Source organism: Leopardus geoffroyi, chromosome B2 (assembly GCF_018350155.1).
Source record: "Leopardus geoffroyi isolate Oge1 chromosome B2, O.geoffroyi_Oge1_pat1.0, whole genome shotgun sequence".
NCBI classification, from domain to species: domain Eukaryota; kingdom Metazoa; phylum Chordata; class Mammalia; order Carnivora; family Felidae; genus Leopardus; species Leopardus geoffroyi.
In genome coordinates this window covers 98659554-98686521 of record NC_059332.1, presented here as the reverse complement: position 1 = coordinate 98686521, position 26968 = coordinate 98659554, and the positions used below count along the sequence as shown (strand labels likewise).

Below are 26968 nucleotides of genomic sequence, written 5' to 3'. Positions count from 1 at the left end.
TCAACTGCTAGGATGACTTATAAGCACCCCCAGGAGCTTACATCATCTCTGAGAGGAATGAAGGAAGAGAAAAGTACAGTGTAAGACCTAAAATTTAGGTCCAATATTATGGTAAAATCAGGAGGGCCTGGAATGGCCTAACCAAAAGGTTTCCTCTCCACTCTGCTCTCACAGATAAGGTCCCTTAGTCAAATAATCTTTCTTATTGAAGGGACCTAGGGCAATCCCTGCTTACCCCCTTAGTGGTTTCTGTCTGTTGCCAGACCATGAAAGTATTCAAATGAACCAATCACATCCTCCTGCACAAATGAGGGGACATCATACACTCCTGATACCACAAAGCCTGTCTCCCATAGTCCCTGGTTGTTCACTTTGTTCCCCGGGTACAGTTCCTCTGTGGCCCTGCACGGCATGCAGTGTCCTCTTCCCCTGGGATGTAGACGACTGGTAAACTGCTGTTGATCTCCTCTGCTCAGCGTTTAGTGTCCCTGGAACACTAGCGCAGAATCCCTCACTTACCAACAGGGTGAATAGGAGGCCATTAAAACAAAGGGAAATGGGGATTAATTATTCTTAAATTGACTTATTTTAAATCTCCAACCAACCACTTTTAAGCTCTACCTGTAGCTGGATGAGGTGGAATTAGGAAGTTTCATCTTTTTTTGGCATCAGCAGAAGGGGCTTATGAAGTTAAGTTCAAAGACAGATGAAGGGAGCTCCATACTTTTACATCAAACCGCAAAAATCATACCACCTTTTCACATTTTAATGAGAATTAGCAAAAGATAGTTGAATAAATGTTTTGTACCGAGAGACTAGATACAATCATTGACTTATCCTGACAGCTCAAGGATGGAGCCTGGAGTTGCTCAATGAGAACATTTTCTTCTGTTGCTCATGTCTTTCACATGTTTTCTAATGATTCTCAATGGGCCCTGCCAGGGACACATTACTCACTCGCTACCCATGTGACAGTGATGTATCAAGCACCAATTATGCACAAGGCAAAGTGCAGGAACTGTCCCAAATACAAAAATGTGTTTGACTTTTCAGCCTAGTAGGAGCCCCAGTAAGGCAGAGCTCATTTACAGCTGCTTCTGACCTTCCTCTAAATGACCATGGTACTTTCCACACCCACATCTGTCTTCTGGCACATATAGATCATATAGATCTACTTAAAACAGTGGTACCAAATAGCAGAATACTCTAATAGAAACATTTATTTTCAGCCCAAACCAAGAGCACAGAAGTCTAGGAACTTGTACAACCTCTTCCTGGTTGGCTCCTTTCCTATCATTCTTGCTCTCCTCTCCCACCAATCTATAGAAGGATTTCTCTTTCTCTCAGTCTCTGGGTCCCGCTTTGCTCATGTCTTACTAGTTCAATCTTTGACTACAGTGCTTATATCTTAAAATTTATTTTCTGTTTATTATGGATATTTTGACATCTTCAAAGACCTTTCTGGCTAAGGATGATACTGCTCCTCCTTGGGCTAGATAGTTCCTAGAAATAGCAAAGGACTTGGCAGGGAGCATGGCTTTGATATGCGAACCAACCATCCAGAGCCATACTTCCTCTACCTGACCTTTGCACCTGGGAATATTCCTCTGCTTTATTCATCCCAGGGCTAGTTAATAGACTACTAGAGATCACCTCTACAACCCAAAGCCCACTGGAATTATTCAACCCAGCCCTGCCATGCCTTTCAGGGTATGGTCTCAGCACTCTCCTTGCTCCTGGCCCACACAGATGCTTTCCCATGTGGCTTTGTGTGGTGTGGCATACATCTTGTTTCTAGGACCTGTGAATATAATAAACTTTGTTTTCCCAGGTCCCTTCTGTTCCCTTCTTGTGGCTATACCTGACTGGTCATCACATAAAAGAACACAGAACACCGACGTGCTCTCTTACCCTGACAAGTTTGTGCAGAACTTTGTAACTACCACGTGCCACAAATGAACACAATTCCTGGCAGGGTTCTAGAGCCCCAGACATAGCTTTGTGCACATACCAAGCCTATTAATTTATGGATGTTTGGAGACTGTTCAAAAATACAATGCAGTTCAGATGTAAATGTGGCTGCTAGTCTAAGCTACAGAATCATAGAATATGGTATACTTTCTAGAGAGGCCAGAGTCAAATTATAGGCACCACCACTGACCAAATCATCGGTATGATTTTCCCCACTTTCCTGATTCCTTAGTTTAGATCACATGCTTTGTAGGCCCCATCTCCCCTCTATCAATAGAACTGTGTCTAATGCCATGTAAAAAAAAAGGGTCTCAAGATGATACTCAATACTTTTAGCACTAAATCCTCTTTTATTTCCCTCCTTTCCATGGACTCCATATTTTGAAAGATTTTTCTACCAAATGTTCAGTAAATATTTTCCTGTCTAACTTGATACCACATTAGCCTCCAGCCCAAGCTCCAAGCTGCAGGAAGAGACGAAGAAACATGATATAAAGGAAGAATAGGGCTCCGGAGTCTGAAAAACTGCACAGATGCAAGTTCTGCTACAATAAGCTGTGTGACCCTGGGCAAGTTATGCAACTTCTGTGAATCTTTATTTCCTCCTCTGTAAAAATGGGGGAAATTATTTCTACCCACAGAGTTGGCACATGGTGAGAACTCAACCAGAGCAAATTTCCTCTCCCCCTTATCTCAGTTCTTAGAATTCCAGAATTTCTTAAAAAAAGAAAGAAGTGGGGCACCTAGGTGGCTCAGTCCGTTAAGTGTCCGACTTCAGCTCAGGTCATGATCTCACAGTCCGTGAGTTCTAGTCCCGCGTCGGGCTCTGTGCTGACTGCTCAGAGCCTGGAGCCTGCTTCAGATTCTGTGTCTCCCTCTCTCTCTGTCCCTCCCCTGCTCATGCTCTGTCTCTCTCAGTCTCAAAAATAAATAAAAACATTAAAAAATTTTTAAAAAGAAAGAAGTTTGACATTTTGTTTACTTGCAAAGCTTTGGGGCAAATGTGTCTTTTTCATCATGCCTTTCGAAACATTGATAACAGGTCATGGGTTCCCATCACAACTCAATCAGATGCCTCATTTGATAAACCCTGGCCTGTGTCTTCTGCTAGGGTGGGTCTGACCAGCACAACTTGCCCAATAGCACTCAAGAAACAGGGAAACGCTGTTTAAATCAGGGTGTAGCAAAATCTTTCTTAAAAGGTCAGATAGTAAACATTTTCAGCTTTGTGGATCATATGGTCTCTTGTGCAACTACTCAGTTCTGTGTGGAAGCAGTCTAAGATAATTTACAAATGAATAGGCATGACTATGTTTCAAAAACCTTCATTTATGGACACTGAAATTTGAATTCCATATAATTTTCATGAGTCACAAAATACTACTCTTTTCTTGAAATTTTTCCTCCAACCATTTAAAGATGTAAAAGCCATCCTTAGCCCACAGGCCATACAAAAATCAGGCCTATGACAGAAGTTTGCTGACCCCTGACTTAAATAGTTAAGATGGGTTAGAACCACTGTAACACCCAAGCATTTACTTTCAACACAAATGATTACATCACCTGAAATTAAAGATAAGCTCACTTCTCAGGCATTTCTTGCACTGGCTAATAAATAACTTCTACAGGTTGGTGGACATGCGCAGAGGTGACAGGCCCTGGGCAACATGGTTCCAATGGTATTAGAGGACAATACCAATTTCTACCAGGAGCTTGGTAGGTGATGTGGTTTGGAGTGATGGTAGGGTCCGGAGCCAAAGGTCAAGAAAGAATTCTTGAGACAACTTAGGTGCAAAAAGGTGGTTTTGTTAAAGCAGGGGGACAGGACCTGTGGGAAGGAAGAGCTGCCTGGGGATTGTGAGGAGAGACTGATTATACACCTGGGAGTTGGGAGAGATAAAGTCCAGGGGAAGTTTCCAAAGGTATCTTTTTACATGGTAAAGAAGACTCATGGATACTGGAGGCCTAGCTGTTGTCAAGCGAAGGCTGTTTTTCCCCCTAGCAAAGTATTAACATGAAGACAGTAGGGAGTTCCTGGAGAAATGTTATACTCTGCCTGCCTCAAGTATTTACCAAAGGGCTGCAGGTCATAAGGAAATTTAATTTTATCTGCCATTTCCTTTTGCCTTTGTTTCCCGCATCAGAGGGCAGGTTGACAGGGGCAGAGTGAGACTTCTGTGCTTAGACTGCATCTACCCTGCAACCAGAGCTGATTATGCCACATAGAAGCAGGAGCCAGATATTAGGTGATTAATGGGCCACTATCTTGATGTCCTTGAGCTACATCCTTCCTCAATTTCCCCCAGTCGATAGAAGCATGTTGCTCTCATTCCAGGTAAAAGTTCAGTTCTTTCTTTTCAAATTCTGGAGACGTCTTGAATTTCTATAAGCAAAAACTTCCCTTGGGTAAACAGTCATGTTTGCTCAGAGTTATGAACTCTGGGGAAGGGTGAGGGAACTTCCCTGTCCTTCCTGCCTCTTGATTATCTAAGGACTTTTCCTTGTTTGCAGGTTTAGCAGTGAAATCATCAAGTGGGATGACATTTATCCCTTAGCTTCTCTTTTCCTCCTGTTCCCTGCCTTCTTTCCAGAGTCTATTTTTCGATCCACACTGCTGTCTGGCATCCATCCTAGTTCTAAGACTTTAGAGTCAAATGCACCTAGGTTCTACTTCTAGTCTGCCACTAACTAACTGTGCGATTCCAAATACACACAAGCCCGGAAAAGCTCTGAAGATAAAGGCTGGAGGAAATGTGATGAATAAAGGCCTAGTGGAGACATACCATCCCGAGTGGTTCCCTCCAAAGTCTTTTGAAAAATATACTGAATATACTGAAACCAGACATAGAACACAGTGCCCTCTATTCCTGAGCACTGAGTGTGCCAGGACAAAGGAAGCCCCTCAAAGGAATTCCTAGGGGAAGCAGAATGGTTCCTCTGGGAGAACAGTAGCAAGCTGAACCCTGCACAGCTGGAATCCAAACAGAACCTCCGGGGTATAGTTCTGTCTTCACCCTACGTGAATTCCTTCCAAATTCTGACCTGGGGTTTCAGAGTCAGAGGACTAATGAATGGCCATCCTGAAAAAATTGGAGCCTTTATATTCTACCTGCTCACCTAAGCTACAGCTCAGAAAGTTGTTTATCAATAAAAAAGAAATCAATTCGTTCAATTGTTTTCTTCTGCTGAGTTAATTTGAATCCAGAGATCCTTGATGCTCAGAGTAAAGAAAATGCAGAGTAGGAAGAGAAAATACAGTTCAGTTCAAACCCTACATTTACATCCTCTATGGATACCCATGCTAGCAGTGAAATGTGATTATAATCCACAGGTAAGAGCACAGCCTCCTGAGGTCTTCCTCCTTGGCTAAATACTTACACTGGGAATTAATCAAAGGAAGTTAATTGATATTGACGATTTAAGAGTAAGCAGAGACCTTTAGGCCTGACCTCTTCCCTTCCCATACAAAACTTATTATTTATCCTAGAAACAGTGTGACTCTCAGTCCCAACTAATTTTCTCATCAGTCATGATTAATTAACCAGACAGACATTCTTTTTTGTATGCAGAACACTTAATACCCACAATTTATTTATTTGAATTTATAAATTTAACTCAGCCAGTTCCACTGGCTTCACACGTGCAGTGAAAATTCTGTTCTTTTAAAAGGTGATTAAGGGCTGAAAAACATAAACAAAACTCTTAGAATCATTTTCAGAGGTATGAAAAACATCATTCCCAATTCAACAACCTGAACATTGAAAGCAATGATTGTTGTGCAAACTAACTGTATTTAGGGCACATTTAATAAAATTGAGAATATTATGATCGGACAAGAACACACGCTGCTTGGACAGCCTTTGCAGCAGAACGCTTTCGGTAGCCACAGTTCTCTGGCTCAGGTTGTGCCCTATTTTAAGCTCGGTATTCAATCTTGCCAAGAGTGGCCTCCCCCAGTGGTCGCTCAGAAGCACCTGCCCTACACGATGAACTGGACAGGATCCGGCGCTCCAGCCCTTACCGGATGAGGTGCCGCACCGCAGCATCAAACTGCAAAAATATAATCTCCCTTCGAAGGAGGAGTGCCTGGGACACGTGGGCAGGGTCCTGGGGGCTCTGGAGGCTGTCAATCATTTTCTGCAGTTCTTGAAGCTCAGACCCTGGAAGATGGATGACATTTTCGTCAGATAGTGTGACCTACAGGCTACCGTGGCTAACCTAATGAGCCATCATTCACCTCCAAAGCTAACTTTTTACCTAAATGTACTTCTCTTTGTTTGTGAACATGCTGATTATATGTTTTGCAAGACTAGCAAAGTTATATTGTAGAGCCCAAGGTCTGATTTATCTTCCCTTCCTTCCTTCCTCCCTCAATAAGATAAAAATTTGCTTTGCTTTTCAGAATAAGAACATGCTGTTGAATGAAAGTTTTAAATTTTACAAGGCTATAGCCTCTAGACTGAATAAAAAAAGAATGACAAGGAATGGGAAAATATAGGTCTCAGTAGAGCTGTTAGGGGCTTGAAGTTATTATAGATTACAAACCAGCATTCATTTCCCACAACCATGCCATACAAATCAGCCTCTCTGTCACTGGCTCATTCTCTCACTGGCTCATGGATTAAAGAAGACTCAAGACTATCTAAGGCAAGCAAGAAATATGCACACCCATATGTGTGCATGTGCACACACACATGCACACACGCCTTCTTTTAGGAGATTATCATCATTTTAGGAGGTGTGAGAGATCCTAAACTGATTTGTTTCTTGGATCCTTACTGCAAAAGTGGACTGGACATAAGTAGACTTTCATGTGTTTTGAATGGAAATCTAAGTTAGGGACCTTTTGCAACACTCAGTACTAGGTTGAAGAAACTGGCCTGGGTGTAGATGACTTAATACCATCTCTATTATTGGCCCAGGAGAGGAGTTAGTCAGAATGGGAGAGCAAAGCAGGAAAATAATGAGTCCTTAGGGAGCACTAGTAGGGTAGTAGGTGGGCCCACACTTCCAGGGCTATTGGAATGTCAGCTGATCTGAAATGTTTGCCAACTCCCAGTGAGGACAGTGATAGCTTTCTAGTTGAGAGGACATCACAGTTATGGGAAGAAGACTATGGAAACTGATCTCTGTGCCTGATATGTAGCCCAAGGCAGAAGACAGATGGGATATTCATGAGGCATTTGCAGAGTTACTCTCTCAATAGCTTGTCCAGTCTTGAGCAGCCTTCTACCCTATCTGGCCTGGCATGGGATTTCTTCCCACATTTCTAGATGAAAGAGGAATTGAGGGAATGGGGAAGCTGTCCATGAGAGCCTGACCAGGGCAGAACCAGGACTGAGAATAGTTGCTAACACTTGTGATATATGCTTTTGGCTTTAGGAAAACATGAGAAGTCCAGATTTCATATCCATTTGATGCTTTACATAGAAGAGAAAAATGGTTTTTAGGTACTTTTCCAGCCGCTGCAAAATTGGACCCAATCACCAAAATTTTTATGACTCCTCTATAAATCTGATGGTCATATCGGACTGGAAAGAAACTTCCTCCAGAAGAGGGGTCATGTTAGAGTGAACTGCACAAGAATTTTGGTGGTGGATGGAAGCCCTATTTAGTGGTAATCAGTGAGCCTTATTTGTTCAAGGCCTAGTGGGACGGTCTGCAAGCATTACATGCTGTCAGGTGAAGCAGCAACCAGGGAGGAACGGTTTATAATCCTCTGCCATGACAATGAAAGAGGAATATAAAGTTGCAGTGAAAAAGGAATATAAAGTAATTAAAGCTCTGTGAAATGTAAAGTGTATTTGGACAAGGGCTAGAAGCCAGTAAAGGTAAATAAAAATATCTCACTTGTTAGAATGGTTGGATTGCAGGTAATCGTTCTCTTTTCATTATTTCCATTATTGTTCATATACGTGATGTGTGTGCATGTTTATATGATCACTTCCCAGCAAAATTGTTCTGTGTTGATAGGTAGTATTATCATTAAAACACAGATGTAGAGGTGGGGACTACCCTTTCTTTGTTATTAACTGACTTTACCATCCTCATTTAGGCTTCCCTTGCCTCATGGCATCAAGCAGCTGCTTGGTGGGAGGGGAGGTGGCTGGCGGGCAGGGCAGAAAGCCTGACTGTGAGGATGGGGCAGATGGTTACCATGTAGTTGTGGTGGTGGGATTGGGAGGAGACCCTGAGCCAGGAAACATCAGGAAAAAAATGAGACTTCCCCAGGAGGGTCTTATTTGGGAAATCAGAGAGAGAGAGAAGTGGGGGCAGGGGGAGGGGTGAAGTGGAAATCATAGTGGCCCTGTCTCCATGTGAATGCTCAGAGCTAGCACACTTTGTTCTCAGCTTGTCTCTAGAGTTCCTGAAACTCTAAGTTTAGTGGACAGTATTTGGGCTTTAATTGGCCTCCTAAACCTTTACAAGGAAATCACAGTGTAAACTCCCACAGGCTGATTACATCCTCTGCTGACTCCAAAGGGAGTTGCTGACTTTCAGGGAAGGAAAGGATTGGGCAGGTCCACAGAGCTGGTGCACAGTGTCTAAGAGCTGCTTCCTCAGTCAAATGGCAGGGCCAAAGCTGACATCTGGAGGGTCCCCTTAAAAATTATTTTAAAGCATATGAGCCCACAAAAGTCAAACTCCAAATAGCTTGGCAATAGCCAAGAGGAGGTGGGCAAGGATATGAACAGACCCATCTCTTTTCACCTTAGCTCTCCTTGTCTCCTCTGGGAAGCAGGCCAGGAACTGAGCAACCTAGGCTTTTAAAAAAGATGATTATCACAGAGTGGGATTTTTCTTTTTTTAGTTCAGTTTGGTCTTTATCTATTTTCAGCAGAGTATGCAAAACTTTGCACATTCTCCCTGGAGCACAAATGTTTTTGCTGGCAACATGACAGGGTGCATGCCTCTAATTGCACACCTTGGAAAGCCTGGGCCCCACATGTTTCAATGGTTTCTGGTTCATAAGCATATAAATAGTAAGAAACCAATTTCCTTCATCCTGAATTCCAGGTCCTCAACAATTTGGCCTCATTTCCTACTGTTCCTCAGTGTCACACCAGTAGGTACGCCATTCTCTGGACTGGCCATGTGCAGTCTGACTCTTTGCCAGAGGCCTTTTCTTGTCTTACCAGGACCATCCCTCCTAGTCTTCTCCATTGATTCTAGTGAGGGCAAGTACCCCCCCACATCACCTTCCCCGCAGGCTCCGCCCTCCCAGCTGCTGTAGAAGTTCCTATGCAGCCTCTATGGAAAGATGACTCTGGCTCTATCTAGGCTTCTATCTCATCTCCGTGTGTCTCAAGGACAGGGATGGCATCCTTTCTCCTGTCCCTCATCTAAAGCCTGGTCCCCATACCTTCCCCAAACCTAGCAGCTCCTCTAAGAGTGTCTTAGTTTATTTTCTGAGTAAACACCTTTCATAACAGTCCCCGAATTAGTAAAAGGAAAGGCTCTAAGCATGCTTTGGAACTTCTCTCTTGATTCTTACATGGAAGATTTGCTAGTAGTTTTGCAATCTCATTAGCCTGTGAAAATTCTGTGTTTTCTGCTGAGTCAGCACCAATCCATCCCTTCTTCATGCTGCCTGTCCTCAGATACAGGCATCAATCTTCCTCCAGGATCACCACTCATACGCTCCCCTAGAGTCTCCTATCTGAATGTTTACAGATTCCTTCCGTGCTCATTAGCGCAATGCAAATCTACCAGCAAACAAATCAGGGTCTCCCACAAACATATTTCCTTTATACACTGGCCAGAGAGGAATAGATTCAGAGTATATTACACTTGTTTGAAGACCACTCGGTTAGAATAGGCATATTATTAGCTCATTTTGTTGGCTCTTCTCATCCTTTAAAATCCTTGGCTACATGGGGTTAAGCGTCTGACTTCTGCTCAGGTCATGATCTCACGGTTCATGGGTTTGAATGAACCCATGCGGCAGGCTCTGTGCTGACAGCTCAGAGCCTGGAGCCTGCTTCAGATTCTGTGTCTCCCTCTCTCTTTGCCCCTCTCCTGCTCGTGCTCTCTCTCAGTCTCTCAAAAATAAATAAACATCAAAAATATTAAAATCCTTGGCTACTCTGTTACAATATGTTATCACATTTACATTAACTAATGACATAATTTGACTGGGAGTCAAATTATTAAAATAACAAGATCAGTTTCCCTACTTTTGATTAACCCAGCTTACTAAGCATTTCAGAGTCTTTAATTTACCTTGTGCATTCATCTTAGAACTTAGTGCTTAGTTAGGGTTTATGGATTAGCACTTGGCAAATAAAACTAAAGCCTCAATCATTCTTACTTCAGGACCATCAGGCTACTGTCTGCTCACAGAGGACTGTCTGCAAGAATTCTTTTTTTTAAATTTTTTTTTTTAACGTTTATTTATTTTTGGGACAGAGAGAGACAGAGCATGAACGGGGGAGGGGCAGAGAGAGAGGGAGACACAGAATCGGAAACAGGCTCCAGGCTCTGAGCCATCAGCCCAGAGCCTGACGCGGGGCTCGAACTCACGGACCGCGAGATCGTGACCTGGCTGAAGTCGGACGCTTAACCGACTGCGACACCCAGGCGCCCCTGTCTGCAAGAATTCTTGACAATAAATGCTTGGTTCTGACCTTGCCACGTTAGCTCACATAGGCCAGAAAGGGAATGAAATAAAACTATTGTGCAGTAGGGGGATGTACATTCTTGTAGAAATTTTACAGAGATTTTAATCCACAGAACATCTCCATGAAACAGGTATTATCATCCCCATTTTATAGATGGACAAAGATCCACAGAATAAAATGTCCAGCTTCCAGTAACCAAGTGGCCGATACAGGGTAAAAAGCCAGGCTTGCCACTCTTGACTTGCTTTACCTTGTGGATTAGCCTATAAATGTGGAATTAATTAGTTTGGAGACACTATATTATGACGTTTTGCCCTTTGTCCTTCTTCTCACTGTCGTTTATGAAAAAATATTTTAGTTCCGTCTTTCCAAGTATTAAGAGCTTCATATTAATTAACCAGATGGGACAAATCTTTTTACAATGTGTGAGCATATCAAGTTATCACATTGTACACTTTAAATAGCTTACAATTTTATTTGCCAATTATACTGCAGTAAAGTTGGGGCGGTGGGGGCGCAGGAAGAGCTTCATAGAATTTCAAGCGAATATTGAAGGTGATTTGAATCACCTTTAATCACTTACCAATGCCCTCAGTTCCTCCCCAGTCACCTTTCAAAGGGTTAGCACTTAGAGGAAATTTAAAACATGTTGAGCAATTTCCAAGTTTAGCAAAACTGAAAAGGTAGGCCACAATGTCATGGAGAGGGGCTATCAGCTGTAGCGTTAGCTTTAAGGCTTGAAAAGCTGCCTGTGGGTATAACCAATACAAAGAAATATTAAGAAGTTTCTAAGACACATATAAAAATATATGAGCATTGATGGGGATAATATCTTTGAATAAGAATATTGGTTAAACATTTTCACGATATAATATAGGATAATAATTACAGGTTAATATCTAAAAAAACAGAACAACAAAACTATTCATGAACCAGGGTTTATGCCTTTGGACAAGGTAAGTCCTGGAGTGAGGCATTTAAAGCAATGTGTTTCTCTTTGTTTAAAACCACGGTGACCATAAACACCGCACAATGTGTTTGTATGACCACTGATAGGTTACGAGGATCACAAATAAATTCCTAGCAGGAACCCATATTCAGACAACATTGCCCTGAGGGAATACCTATAAGCAAAGCATAGATATTTTTCAATGTATTTTAAACATGCAACCTAAACCCTGGATCTTAAATATTAATGTTCAAATGAAGAAAAAGTAGAAACATATGATCTAACTGAAAGAAGGTAGTATTTTTCTGTATATCTTAAAAACACATAAAATTCTTCAGTGAAAGAAAGAGTGGTTGTATTTTTAATTATTTGAAGAACATCCATACTGTTTTCCATCATGGCTGTACCAACTTACATTCCCATTCACGGTACACAAGTGTTCCCTTTTCTTCACATCCTTGATAACACTTGGTGGTCTCTTGTGTTTTGACAATGGCCCTCCTAACAGGTGTGAGGTGATCTCTCATTGTGGTTTTGATTTTCATCTCTCTGATGAGTAGTGCTGTTGAGCACCTTTTCATATGCCTATTGGCCATGTGTAGGTCTTCTTTGGAAAAATATCTATTCAGGGCCTCTGCCCATTTTAAAATCAGATTTTATCGTTGTTTAGTTGTGGAGTTCCTTACATATTTTAGGTACTACCCCCTTATCAGATACATAGTTTGCAAATATTTCTCCCATTCTGTAAGTTGCCTTTTATTTTTGTTATTTCCTTTGTTAAGCAGAAGCTTTTTAGTTTGGGGTAGTTCTGCTTATTTATTTTTGCTTTTGTTGCCCATGCTTTTGGTGTTACATCCAAAAAGTCATCACCAAGACCAATGTCAAGGAGCTTTTCCCATTCTCCTCCGAGAGTTTCTGATGTTATTTTTAGTCTCTAATCCACTTCAACTTAATTTTTGTGAGAGGTGAAAGATTTTGTGAGGGGTCCAGTTTCATTCTCTGGCATGTACAACTACTATATGATCCTCTCACTTCTGGGTATGTATCCAAAATCAGTATCTCAAAGAGATTACTACACTCTCATGTCTATTGCGGCATTGCTCATAATAGCCAAGCTATGGAAATAATTGAAGTGCCCAGTGGATGGATAAATGGATAAAAAAATGTGAAACACACACATGCGTGTGCACACACACACACACAAATATTATTCAGACATGAACAAAAAAAAGAAACCCTGCCATTTGCAACAACATGGATGAACCTGGAGAATATTATGGTAAGTAAAATAAGCCAGATAGGAAAGACACATATGGCACAATCTCACGTATATATGGAATCTAAAAAAACAAAAAGTTGAGCTCATAGAAAGGTGGTTACCAAGGGGTAGGAAATGGATGGGTGTTGGTCAAAGGGTACAAATTTTCAGTTAGAAGATGAATAAATTCTGAGGATCTAATGTACAGCATGGTACCTATAGTTAATAATAATGTATTGCATATCTGGAAGTTGTTAGCAGAGCAGGTAAGTGTTCTTACCACACACAAAAGAAGGTAACTATGTGAGGTGATTGGTATGTTCATTAATTATGGTAATCATTTCACATTGTACACATATGTCATATTGTACACTTTAAATATATACAATTTGTTTATTAGTTGTATCTCAGTAAAGCTGGGGCATGGGGAAAGAAATGGTAAGAAACCTAGGTTGTTAAATAGGTGTTCACTTACATAGAAAAATTAGAATGTTTTCAAATTGCCATTTTTCAACACTGTACTTAGTAAATACATGAGTGCCCTGTGCATTTCTAGATCTACTCCTTTTTTTTTTTAATGGTTACCAGTAAGATAGGCACAAGAGCAACCCCTCAAAAAATAGGCTGATTACCAGGATTGTGATCTCGACCTGTCATTAGCTTCAGGGCATCAGAGTGGTGTTTTCATGAAGGGTTTGGGAGGAAATTGAGGATTAATAAGGAATGTGGGAAGCTTGAATTGTGTTCATTAATGACCAGGGAGAAACAGAACTCAGAAAATAATAAGGCCTAAGAGAAATAATAATAAAGCAGGCAAGAATATTGGGGGGCTGTGTGAAGATTTCAGTTATTAGATATCCCTGGAAAAAAAACAAGAGATGTTCTCTGAAATTGATGTGCTTATTAACCGCAAGACATTAAAAAACAAAAAAACAACAACAACAAAACAAAAAACTCAGCCAGTTTTCATTCTGGTACACATAAAAAAAAAAAAATACAAACCTTTTCTGGCAGAGTTTTGAACATAACCAGCACTTCAGAAGGATGGGGTATGAACCATAAATTGAGGAAGACTTTCCCGTCAGCAGACAGCAAACATCGTGGCCGGGGCTGAAAACTCCTGCAGCATTATAAGAAAGTTTGGGTAGGCACAGCATTTCTCTCTAAAAAAGAGGTGGCCCCAGCGTGAACTATTTATATCACTGCCCTTCAGCCGCAGCGCCAGAGTCTGGATTGTGGTGACACATGAGCCGGGCGTCGGAGCCTGGGCCAGCAGGCCTCCTTTCCAGGCCGCTCACAGGTGGCCCTGGCTATAAATAACCATGGAGAAGAGCAGTGGGGCTGCTTTTAGACTCAGCTGTGCTGGCGGAAGGAGTGGGCACGAAGCGAGGGAGAGGTGAGGTAAGAAAGCAAAGGGAGAACGTGAATTAGGTGGCTAACATCATTCTAGGCGCTACACGTTTTCTCACTTAATTCTTATGACAACCTTGGAATGTACCTCTTTTGTTCTTTTACAGATGAGGAAACGGAGGCACTCTGAGATCTTGCCTGTCCAGCTCCTAAGAGATGAAGTTTGAGATTTAAATGCAGATCTGTCCGGGTCTGGAATCCAGGTTCTAGAGACCAGCCTCTATTTTCCTTCCTAGCCTGCCATGTTTTTCTCCAGACTCTTGCCTTCTTTTCCCTCTGTGCTCTCCTCTTCCTCCGAATACCTTATTATTTGTAGGCAGCAGTATAGCTGTCTCTTTGTTGCAGGTTTATGTACAAACACATAATTCACGTATGTCTGGTTTAAGAATTTACACAAGCCCAGCTACCTACTACCTGGCCTGAGGAATAGAATGTCGCCAGCTCCTTTGATGGCCCTCTGAGAAATCACCATCCTGAATTTTACATTAACCAATGCTAGTTTTTCCTCATAGTTTTACCACAGGTGGATAAACCATTAAAAGATTATCTTGTTGGGTTTTGCCTGTTTTCTACCGTCATACCAATGGAAGCTCGTGATCTTTGTATTATACCCACTGGAGGAAGCTGGCATCTTGACTTGGTTTCTATATCATCTCAGGACTTAAGTGGCCCACTGTAACAGAGGGTGGGGTGAGGGAGCGGTTTCCCCTTTGAATGGATTTGATGCCTTTATGTCTAACTGTGTTCATCTGGTGTGAAAATGGTGCTATGGGCAGTTAACAGGTGTGGGTTCTAGCATCAGAGGACCCCATTTTGAGACCAATTTCCATCACTCACAGCTGTGTGGCCTTAGATGAATTACCATCTGAGTCTTTTCATACATAAAATGGGGATAATGATTCCTAACTCACAGGAATGGTGTAAGGAATACTTTTTTTAAGTACCAAAAAACAAACTAAAGATAAAAAAGAGTGCCAAGCATGTGAAAAGTATTTTATAAATTGTGAGGTAATACAAAGTTTGTTATCATAATTTATATTATAATATAAAGTTTGTCTAGCAAAGTGGCCAAGGCTGGGTGGGGAGCAAGGGATGCTTGTGGCCTGGTAGAGAGACACATAGGAACCCCCGGGGTTATTTGTTAAGAAGTAGGAACCTGTCCATGCTAATGAGAGGATGTCGTAGAATTGAGGGTGACAGGGAAAGGCCAGAGACTAGTGCCACCTCAGGCCTGTTTTGGTTACGCTAGACAAGGCAGCCCTCACAGACAGACAGACAGTGGAAGGAGGTGTGCAGTGGGTGTGGAGCCCCCACCCTCACATCGTCCCCTGCCCAGGGCCCCTGGGGTCCACCTCAGCCTTCTACTCTTCCCCTAGTCCTGGACAGCTGTGTTCACTCTTCTGGCCGAAACCACCATCTATTCGCCAGTGACATCTGACTTCACATTTGCACACCTGGTCCCCTCTACAGCTCCAGGCTTCCAACTTGCTTCCTTTTGGCTGGCAGTGCTTCAGGTCATCTCAAGCAAAAAAAAAAAAAAAGCAAGAACTGAACTCCTTACCCTCTTCCACCCCAGTCCTGTGTCTCCTCCCATGTTAAAAGAACCACAACCCCCAGTCCCAAAAACCAGAAATCAAGGAGTCATTTTTAGACCCTCCCTCCTCCTTTACTCCTCAGGTCCTACTGATTTCATGATCCCCTCATACTTGTACCCGATTTTCATTCCCACTTCTCACTTCCATTGTTGATAGCAAGGACTCTCAGTGGGAGGGTCTCACCTTCTATGGGACATTTTGGAAACCATAGGGGTGGTTTTTGGCTCTTGTTACCGTTTCTGGGTTGCTGGGAGAGATTCAGATGACCCCTTCCACTTACTGAAGTAAAATGTAATTCATTTTACCTGAGGGCTGAATGTTTTCAATATCAAACATTCTGAGGGTTGAGGGAAGATGGCGGCGTAGGAGGATGCTGGGCTCACCGCGCGTCCTGCTGATCACTTAGATTCCACCTACACCTGCCTAAATAACCCAGAAAACGCCAGAGGATTAGCAGAACGGAGTCACCGGAGCCAAGCGCAGACGAGAGGCCCACGGAAGAGGGTAGGAAGGGCGGCGAGGCAGTGCACGCTCCACGGACTGGCGGGAGGGAGCCGGGGCGGAGGGGCGGCTCACCAGCCAAGCAGAGCCCCGGAGTCTGGCTGGCAAAAGCGGAGGGGCCTGACGGACTGTGTTCCGACAGCAAGCGCGACTTAGCGTCTGGGAGGTCATAAGTTAACAGCTCTGCTTGGAAAGCAGGAAGGCTGGAGGACAAAGGGAGGGAGAGCTGCTGAGCCCCCGGACGACAGAGCTCAGTTTGGTGGGGAACAAAGGCGCTCGCCAGCGCCATCTCCCCCGCCCATCCCCCAGCCAAAATCCCAAAGAGAACCAGTTCCTGCCAGGGAACTTGCTCGCTCCGCGCAAACACCCAACTCTGTGCTTCTGCGGAGCCAAACCGCCGGCAGTGGATCTGACTCCCTCCCGCTGCCACAGGGCCCCTCCTGAAGTGGATCACCTAAGGAGAAGCGAGCTAAGCCTGCCCCTCCTGCCCCTGTGCACCTTGCCTACCCACCCCAGCTAATACGCCAGATCCCCAGCATCACAAGCCTGGCAGTGTGCAAGTAGCCCAGACGGGCCACGCCACCCCACAGTGAATCCCGCCCCTAGGAGAGGGGAAGAGAAGGCACACACCAGTCTGACTGTGGCCCCAGCGGTGGGCCGGGGGCAGACATCAGGTCGGACTGCGGCCCCGCCCACCAACTCCAGTTATACACCACAGCACAGGGGAAGTGCCCTGCAGGTCCTCACCACGCCAGGGACTATCCAAAATGACCAAGCGGAAGAATTCCCCTCAGAAGAATCTCCAGGAAATAACAACAGCTAATGAGCTGATCAAAAAGGATTTAAATAATATAACAGAAAGTGAATTTAGAATAATAGTCATAAAATTAATCGCTGGGCTTGAAAACAGTATAGAGGACAGCAGAGAATCTCTTGCTACAGAGATCAAGGGACTAAGGAACAGTCACGAGGAGCTGAAAAACGCTTTAAATGAAATGCAAAACAAAATGGAAACCACCACGGCTCGGATTGAAGAGGCAGAGGAGAGAATAGGTGAACTAGAAGATAAAGTTATGGAAAAAGAGGAAGCTGAGAAAAAGAGAGATAAAAAAATCCAGAAGTATGAGGGGAAAATTAGAGAACTAAGTGATACACTAAAAAGAAATAATATACGCATAATTGGTATCCCAGAGGAGGAAGAGAGAGGGAAAGGTGCTGAAGGGGTACTGGAAGAAATCATAGCTGAGAACTTCCCTGAACTGGGGAAGGAAAAAGGCATTGAAATCCAAGAGGCACAGAGAACTCCCTTCAGATGTAACTTGAATCGATCTTCTGCACGACATATCATAGTGAAACTGGCAAAATACAAGGATAAAGAGAAAATTCTGAAAGCAGCAAGGGGTAAACGTGCCCTCACATATAAAGGGAGACCTATAAGACTCATGACTGATCTCTCTTTTGAAACTTGGCAGGCCAGAAAGAATTGGCATGAGATTTTCAGTGTGCTAGACAGAAAAAATATGCAGCCGAGAATCCTTTATCCAGCAAGTCTGTCATTTAGAATAGAAGGAGAGATAAAGGTCTTCCCAAACAAACAAAAACTGAAGGAATTTGTCACCACTAAACCAGCCCTACAAGAGATCCTAAGGGGGACCCTGTGAGACAAAGTACCAGAGACATCATTACAAGCATAAAACATACAGACATCACAATGACTCTAAACCCGTATCTTTCTATAATAACACTGAATGTAAATGGATTAAATGCGCCAACCAAAAGACATAGGGTATCAGAATGGATAAAAAAACAAGACCCATCTATTTGCTGTCTACAAGAGACTCATTTTAGACCTGAGGACACCTTTAGATTGAGAGTGAGGGGATGGAGAACTATTTATCATGCTACTGGAAGCCAAAAGAAAGCTGGAGTAGCCATACTTATATCAGACAAACTAGACTTTAAATTAAAGGCTGTAACAAGAGATGAAGAAGGACATTATATAATACAGGGTCTATCCATCAGGAAGAGCTAACAATTATAAATGTCTATGCGCCGAATACCGGAGCCCCCAAATATATAAAACAACTACTCATAAACATAAGCAACCTTATTGATAAGAATGTGGTAATTGCAGGGGACTTTAACACCCCACTTACAGAAATGGATAGATCATCTAGACACACGGTCAATAAAGAAACAAGGGCCCTGAATGAGACATTGGATCAGATGGACTTGACAGATATATTTAGAACTCTGCATCCCAAAGCAACAGAATATACTTTCTTCTCGAGTGCACATGGAACATTCTCCAAGATAGATCATATACTGGGTCACAAAACAGCCCTTCATAAGTTTACCAGAATTGAAATTATACCATGCATACTTTCAGACCACAATGCTATGAAGCTTGAAATCAACCACAGAAAAAAGTCTGGAAAACCTCCAAAAGCATGGAGGTTAAAGAACACCCTACTAACGAATGAGTGGGTCAACCAGGCAATTAGAGAAGAAATTAAAAAATATATGGAAACAAACGAAAATGAAAATACAACAATCCAAACGCTTTAGGACGCAGCGAAGGCAGTCCTGAGAGGAAAATACATTGCAATCCAGGCCTATCTCAAGAAACAAGAAAAATCCCAAATACAAAATCTAACAGCACACCTAAAGGAAATAGAAGCAGAACAGCAAAGGCAGCCTAAACCCAGCAGAAGAAGAGAAATAATAAAGATCAGAGCAGAAATAAACAATATAGAGTCTAAAAAAACTGTAGAGCAGATCAACGAAACCAAGAGTTGGTTCTTTGAAAAAATAAACAAAATTGACAAACCTCTAGCCAGGCTTCTCAAAAAGAAAAGGGAGATGACCCAAATAGATAAAATCATGAATGAAAATGGAATTATTACAACCAATCCCGCAGAGATACAAACAATTATCAGGGAATACTATGAAAAATTATATGCCAACAAATTGGACAACCTGGAAGAAATGGACAAACTCCTGAACACCCACACTCTTCCAAAACTCAATCAGGAGGAAATAGAAAGCTTGAACAGACCCATAACCAGCGAAGAAATTGAATCGGTTATCAAAAATCTCCCAACAAATAAGAGTCCAGGACCAGATGGCTTCCCAGGGGAGTTCTACCAGACGTTTAAAGCAGAGATAATACCTATCCTTCTCAAGCTATTCCAAGAAATAGAAAGGGAAGGAAAACTTCCAGACTCATTCTATGAAGCCAGTATTACTTTGATCCCTAAACCAGACAGAGACCCAGTAAAAAAAGAGAACTACCAGCCAATATCCCTGATGAATATGGATGCAAAAATTCTCAATAAGATACTAGCAAATCGAATTCAACGGCATATAAAAAGAATTATTCACCATGATCAAGTGGGATTCATTCCTGGGATGCAGGGCTGGTTCAACATTCGCAAATCAATCAACGTGATACATCACATTAACAAAAAAAAAGAGAAGAACCATATGATCCTGTCAATCGATGCAGAAAAGGCCTTTGACAAAATCCAGCACGCTTTCTTAATAAAAACCTTCGAGAAAGTCGGGATAGAAGGAACATACTTAAAGATCATAAAAGCCATTTATGAAAAGCCCACAGCTAACATCATCCTCAACGGGGAAAAACTGAGAGCTTTTTCCCTGAGATCAGGAACACGACAGGGATGCCCACTCTCACCGCTGTTGTTTAACATAGTGCTGGAAGTTCTAGCATCAGCAATCAGACAACAAAAGGAAATCAAAGGCATCAAAATTGGCAAAGATGAAATCAAGCTTTCGCTTTTTGCAGATGACATGATATTATACATGGAAAATCCGATAGACTCCACCAAAAGTCTGCTAGAATTGATACATGAATTCAGCAAAGTCGCAGGATACAAAATCAATGTACAGAAATCAGTTGCATTCTTATACACTAACAATGAAGCAACAGAAAGACAAATAAAGAAACTGATCCCATTCACAATTGCACCAAGAAGCATAAAATACCTAGGAATAAATCTAACCAAAGATGTAAAGGATCTGTATGCTGAAAACTATAGAAAGCTTATGAAGGTAATTGAAGAAGATTTAAAGAAATGGAAAGACGTTCCCTGCTCATGGATTGGAAGAATAAATATTGTCAAAATGTCAATACTACCCAAAGCTATCTACACATTCAATGCAATCCCAATCAAAATTGCACCAGCATTCTTCTCGAAACTAGAACAAGCAATCCTAAAATTCATATGGAACCACAAAAGGCCCCGAATAGCCAAAGGAATTTTGAAGAAGAAGACCAAAGCAGGAGGCATCACAATCCCAGACTTTAGCCTCTACTACAAAGCTGTCATCATCAAGATAGCATGGTATTGGCACAAAAACAGACACATAGACCAATGGAATAGAATAGAAACCCCAGAACTAGACCCACAAACGTATGGCCAACTCATCTTTGACAAAGCAGGAAAGAACATCCAATGGAAAAAAGACAGCCTCTTTAACAAATGGTGCTGGGAGAACTGGACAGCAACATGCAGAAGGTTGAAACTAGACCACTTTCTCACACCATTCACAAAAATAAACTCAAAATGGATAAAGGACCTGAATGTGAGACAGGAAACCATCAAAACCTTAGAGGAGAAAGCAGGAAAAGACCTCTCTGACCTCAGCCGTAGCAATCTCTTACTCGACACATCCCCAAAGGCAAGGGAATTAAAAGCAAAAGTGAATTGCTGGGACCTTATGAAGATAAAAAGCTTCTGCACAGCAAAGGAAACAACCAACAAAACTAAAAGGCAACCAACGGAATGGGAAAAGATATTTGCAAATGACATATCGGACAAAGGGCTAGTATCCAAAATCTATAAAGAGCTCACCAAACTCCACACCCGAAAAACAAATAACCCAGTGAAGAAATGGGCAGAAAACATGAATAGACACTTCTCTAAAGAAGACATCCGGATGGCCAACAGGCACATGAAAAGATGTTCAGCGTCGCTCCTTATCAGGGAAATACAAATCAAAACCACACTCAGGTATCACCTCACGCCAGTCAGAGTGGCCAAAATGAACAAATCAGGAGACTATAGATGCTGGAGAGGATGTGGAGAAACGGGAACCCTCTTGCACTGTTGGTGGGAATGCAAATTGGTGCAGCCGCTCTGGAAAGCAGTGTGGAGGTTCCTCAGAAAATTAAAAATAGACCTACCCTATGACCCAGCAATAGCACTGCTAGGAATTTATCCAAGGGATACAGGAGTACTGATGCATAGGGGCACTTGTACCCCAATGTTCATAGCAGCACTCTCAACAATAGCCAAATTATGGAAAGAGCCTAAATGTCCATCAACTGATGAATGGATAAAGAAATTGTGGTTTATATACACAATGGAATACTACGTGGCAATGAGAAAAAATGAAATATGGCCTTTTGTAGCAACGTGGATGGAACTGGAGAGTGTGATGCTAAGTGAAATAAGCCATACAGAGAAAGACAGATACCATATGGTTTCACTCTTATGTGGATCCTGAGAAACTTAACAGGAACCCATGGGGGAGGGGGAGGAAAAAAGAAAAAAAAAAAAAAAAAAGAGGTTAGAGTGGGAGAGAGCCAAAGCATAAGAGACTGTTAAAAACTGAGAACAAACTGAGGGTTGATGGGGGGTGGGAGGGAGGAGAGGGTGGGTGATGGGTATTGAGGAGGGCACCTTTTGGGATGAGCACTGGGTGTTGTATGGAAACCAATTTGACAATAAATTTCATATATTAAAAAAAAAAACATTCTGAGTATGAGACTTTTAAAATCACTACAACTCTACGTGAGGTGAATCATTGGCTTTAAACCTACCTTTCAAGTCTCAGGGTTTTAATCAGGTAATTTGAAGCTTGGGAACAAAGGATGGTGTTAGTTTGGAGAATTTCCCTTATTTCAGCAACCACAAAGTCAGACTATCCTGTCCTGCAGCAGATCAAAGCCAGTGTAATCCAGTCTTATCTCTATTGTTCAGTTCACAATGTCCAAAGGTGCCCCAAAGAAACATTGAATATCAACAATAAAAAGTAAGCAGGCCTGTGGCTGAGCACACAGAGGTTGCAGGCCAAGGGGCTGGCAGCAGCAGCATGGCTGAACCAGTCCTTAGCCTCTGAGGAGCATATAGATCCCAGGAGCTGCAGGGCCCTCTTCCAAGTGTTATCCTGTACTTCTCATCCACTATGTCCTTCCATTTCCACCCCTGCCTGCAGCTGAGGAAGGGCAGAGAGAGTAGCAGGAAGTTTTGGTTGCAAAGTTCAGGAGTTTAGCCTGGTTTTCAGCCCTACAAGGAGGATTCCTCCCCTTACTGGTAGATGACCCATCAATTCCCCAGCCTGCCAGTTCCTTGACCTGCTCAATATCATCCCCCTTAAACTTAATTCTCCTTTTGGGGCGCCTGGGTGGCGCAGTCGGTTAAGCGTCCGGCTTCAGCCAGGTCACGATCTCGCGGTCCGTGAGTTCGAGCCCCGCGTCGGGCTCTGGGCTGATGGCTCAGAGCCTGGAGCCTGTTTCCGATTCTGTGTCTCCCTCTCTCTCTGCCCCTCCCCCGCTCATGCTCTGTCTCTCTCTGTCCCAAAAATAAATAAACGTTGAAAAAAAAATTTTAAAAACTTAATTCTCCTTTAGCCACTCACTTGGGGGCCACATTCCAGACCTTGTCATTACTTGGGACCACATCACCTCCAAAGACTTAAACTCAACATCCTAAGTTCCCATATCAACCTTTTATCCCTGTTTTTTCACTCACTCACTCTCAATAAACCTCCTTTATCCTCCCAACATATGCTTCGTGATGTCATCCAGCCCTTTGGTCCTTCCTTCAGTCCTTCCATCTGTCAGTTCCATTTTGAATTCACTCCCTTCCCTGCCCAGACTGGGTCTTGCAGTCGAGCACAGGAACCTTCCAGTCTCTACTTCTTTGTACTCACTACCCAGCTACCTAGCAAAACCCCAACTCTGAATCCCACCAGCTATTATGCTTTCTGCTTCTAGTTGCATGCTGCTGAGCACAGCTGGAGGAGATCATACCACTAATTGCTCTGATACAACAACAAGTAAATGGTTTCCAGCCTGAACAGTGTCACCCCAGGACAACCCTTATTCTTTCTTTTGATCAGCTTTTATGCCCATTTCCTTTTCTAATAATTCCAAGTCTTCTTTCAGCCTCATACCAAACTCCTGCCAGCAGATGATGACGAGGTCTGTTATTACATAACTGAATTAAAGGCTACTGGCTGGACCCCCCCCCTACTTCCTGTGGGCCCCTCCCCACCCCCATCCTCCCGTCAAAGGCAGAGGTACACACCTGGGATATGAAATGAAGGCAGCCACTGCCCTCAAGGTTCTTACATTTCTGAGGCAGCTAGATATGCAAGCATGATTTATGATAGAAGCATGGTGTAATGGAAGTACACTTGACCCTTAAGCAACACAGGGGTTAGGGGTTCTGACCCACCTCAAAGGTGAAAATCTGTGCACAGCTTTGCTCCAAAACTTAACTACTAATAGCCTATTATTGATCAGAAACCTCACTGATACATCAACAATGAACACATATTGTGTGTGTCATATATATTATATACTATATTTTTATAACAAAGGAAGAGAAAGAAAAAATGTTAAGGAAATCATAAAGAAGAGGAAATACATTTATAGTACTCTAATATATTTATTAAAAATCCATGCATAGGGGTGCCTGGGTGGCTTAGTCGGTTGAGCGGCCAACTTCGGCTCAGGTCATGATCTTGCGGTTCGTGAGTTCAAGCCCTGCGTTGGGCTCTGTGCTGACAGCTCAGAGCCTGGAGCCTGTTTCAGATTCTGTGTCTCCCTCTCTCTGCCCCTCCCCCATTCATGCTCTGTCTCTCTCTGTCTCTAAAATAAATAAACGTTAAAAAAAATTAAAAAATCCATGTATAACTGGACCCTTGCATTCAAACTTGTGTTGTTCAAGGGTCAACTGTATAAGAAAGTGCAGTGAACATCCAGAATAGGAAGTATCTGAGACCTCGTGGGAGATTATTGGACAAATTCACAGCTGAGGCTTCTGAGCTGTGATTCATTATCTCCCTCTCCACATTTCTTCTTCTTAATGGCACTGCCATTTTTTCCCCATTTAAAGAAATTGTGGCAAAATATACATAACATAAAATTGGTCATTGTAACCATTTTTAAGGGTACAGTTCAGTGGCATTAAGTACATTCACGTTGTTGTGTGACTGTCATCCCCATCATCTTCAGAACTTTTTTCTATCCTCCAAAATGGCAACTCTGTACCAATTAAATAATAATTGTATTGCCATCTTTTTTTTTTTTTTTTTTTTTTTTTTTTACCCAAGTCAGAGACTCTGGGTGACACCCTAGATTCCTCCTTTTCCTTTAGCCTCCCATAAATCCAGCACCTGGCCAACTGATTTCACCTCCTAAACATCTCCTGTCTGTAGAGTGTCAGTAGCTTGCTCCCCTTTTTCCTGTTGTTGAAAGGCAAACACCAGACTTCTGGATCTTGCCCATTGTTCTGTACATTTTACTTCCCATTGCTCATCCTCCCATACCCTGGGTGGGAGCCACTCAAGAGTCCACCTCTCTGTGCTTTCTCCCAGCTTGAACTGAAGTTCTTTTCCTTGTCCACTTGAAACACCAACCACCCTTTAAGACCCAGGTTTAGTATCCCCTTTTCCCTGCGGCCTGCCTTGCTCCCCATCCCCACCTCCCCAATCCTTTAGATAACACTGAACATTTCCTGATGGATACTTTCATTATACTCTTATCATATCTTATTCTTTATCACAGTGTACTGTAATTACCTATTTCCCCTTGTCTGAAGGGCAAGAACCATGTCTATCCATTGCTGTACAGCACTTGGCACCAAGGTTGCCATGTACTACTGTTCAGGTTGTGTCCTGAGGCAGCTAGCAGTGGTCAATATCCAGCCTATCTTTTGCTTGCCAAGCTCTATGCCCTGCCCAGAAGAAGGAGTGCCTTCTTCTAATGTCCATAAAGCACCATATGGGATCATGGTGGCTCTACCTGTCACACAGTAAGGGTTCGATTAATGTTAGTATTCTCTCTCTCCCTTCTTCACTCCTCCATCAGCCAACTGCTCTTGGAGAGTGGCCAAGCATCATCCCAGTATCCAGATTCTAGTCTCTTCTGGAGCCATGAAGAGCAAGGAGCCCTCAACGGACATCTTTCTTGGGAGGAGAACTTCCTCTGGCTCCTCTTCTAGAGAGACTTTGGTTTGAGGATATGGTGGTCTTTGTTAAAACTAAACACAGTACATTACAGCCTTTAAAGGATTAAGTAGCATCTTAGAATTTTAAACCTACCAAATGCATGGGGTTCTTCTGGGTAAGGGATGGCAAACACAAGCAGGGAAGCCACCTTTCCCTTGTCTTTGGCCATGGCAGACATCGCCAATCAATTACAACACTCTCATAAGCTTGGAACATCTCAAAATCCTCAGCAGGGCATTAATTGTTAGAACTGATATTTAAATTTTTTTTTTTCAACGTTTATTTATTTTTGGGACAGAGAGAGACGGAGCATGAACGGGGGAGGGGCAGAGAGAGAGAGAGAGGGAGACACAGAATCGGAAACAGGCTCCAGGCTCTGAGCCATCAGCCCAGAGCCTGACGCGGGGCTCGAACTCCCGGACCGCAAGATCGTGACCTGGCTGAAGTCGGACGCTTAACCGACTGCGCCACCCAGGCGCCCCGTGTTAGAACTGATATTTAAAAGAAAACTTATTTTTTATCTTCCACCTAATCCAACTCCATATTTTAGGAATGCAGTGAGTGAGGACCTCTGTCTTCCATGACCCTCATTCCCCAACCCTGTCCTGGGGACATCTCTAGTTAAACTTGTCTTGGGGTGATCCCCATCTATCATTTCATGAACTTTCTTCAATGGTCCCTTTCTGGGAAGTCTTTCCATAGCAGTTCCATTCCTTGGAATCAACCTCCAGACACCCTAACACTAAAGATCTTAGCATGTTTAACTTCAGAGAGCTGCTTTCATTTCCTCACTCATCAGATGAAGAGTTTGAGGTTCAGAGATTGAAGAGAAGCAATTTGCCTGAGACATCAGGGCACCTTATGACTAAGCTGGGTAAAGCCTAAATATTCTAACTCCCAGGCCATGGTTCTCTCTACCTCCTTGTGGCTGATGTCCATTTTTACGAATACTCAGCACATGGAACCACAGACGTTGGAGTTAGAAATAATCTTCTATACTACTTCAAGTTTACAAAACTTCCACAAAAGACAGAAGTTCCTTTCTCAATTGCTCCATTTTCTGAGGTGCAGTAAAAGGGACATGTTAAAGTCTAGATAGTTTAGGGAGCAGGACACAGGTATAGTGGAAAAATACTGAATCTTTATCAGTCACTGCTCATCCACTGCCTGACTATGACTTGGACTCTGGGTGTGTGCTCACTTTGCTCACACTTTTATTGACCAAAACCCTGCCATGAAATTACCACACACTAACTGGCTAGGCTCATTCCCCCTTAAATGACTGTTTCCCCTAATCTTTAGGAAACACACAGTCGTCTAAAATAAACAATAAAGGAATAGAGCAAGACCTGCAAGTTAGAGAGATTTTTTTTTTCTTTTCTACTTCCTGACCTCATTT

General features: G+C 42.7%; 1 protein-coding gene and 1 long non-coding RNA gene across 7 annotated transcripts in view; one reads left to right on the top strand and one right to left on the bottom strand.

Annotated features, from left to right (window-relative positions):
* LOC123608828 overlaps positions 1 to 26968 on the bottom strand; it is a 186211-nt gene that overhangs the window by 57018 nt on the left and 102225 nt on the right. For all 6 annotated transcript variants that reach the window (XM_045499212.1, XM_045499211.1, XM_045499215.1 and 3 more), the window contains 3 exons: positions 13802 to 13919; positions 11176 to 11341; positions 5993 to 6131 (listed from right to left, as the gene is read on the bottom strand). In XM_045499212.1, coding sequence (XP_045355168.1) covers positions 5993 to 6131; positions 11176 to 11341; positions 13802 to 13919 — 423 coding nt within the window. The remainder of the gene's footprint in view (positions 1 to 5992; positions 6132 to 11175; positions 11342 to 13801; positions 13920 to 26968) is intronic.
* Positions 13836 to 14761, top strand: LOC123608838. Its single transcript, XR_006717468.1, has 2 exons — positions 13836 to 14200; positions 14317 to 14761. It is a non-coding gene; the product is annotated as an uncharacterized LOC123608838 (long non-coding RNA).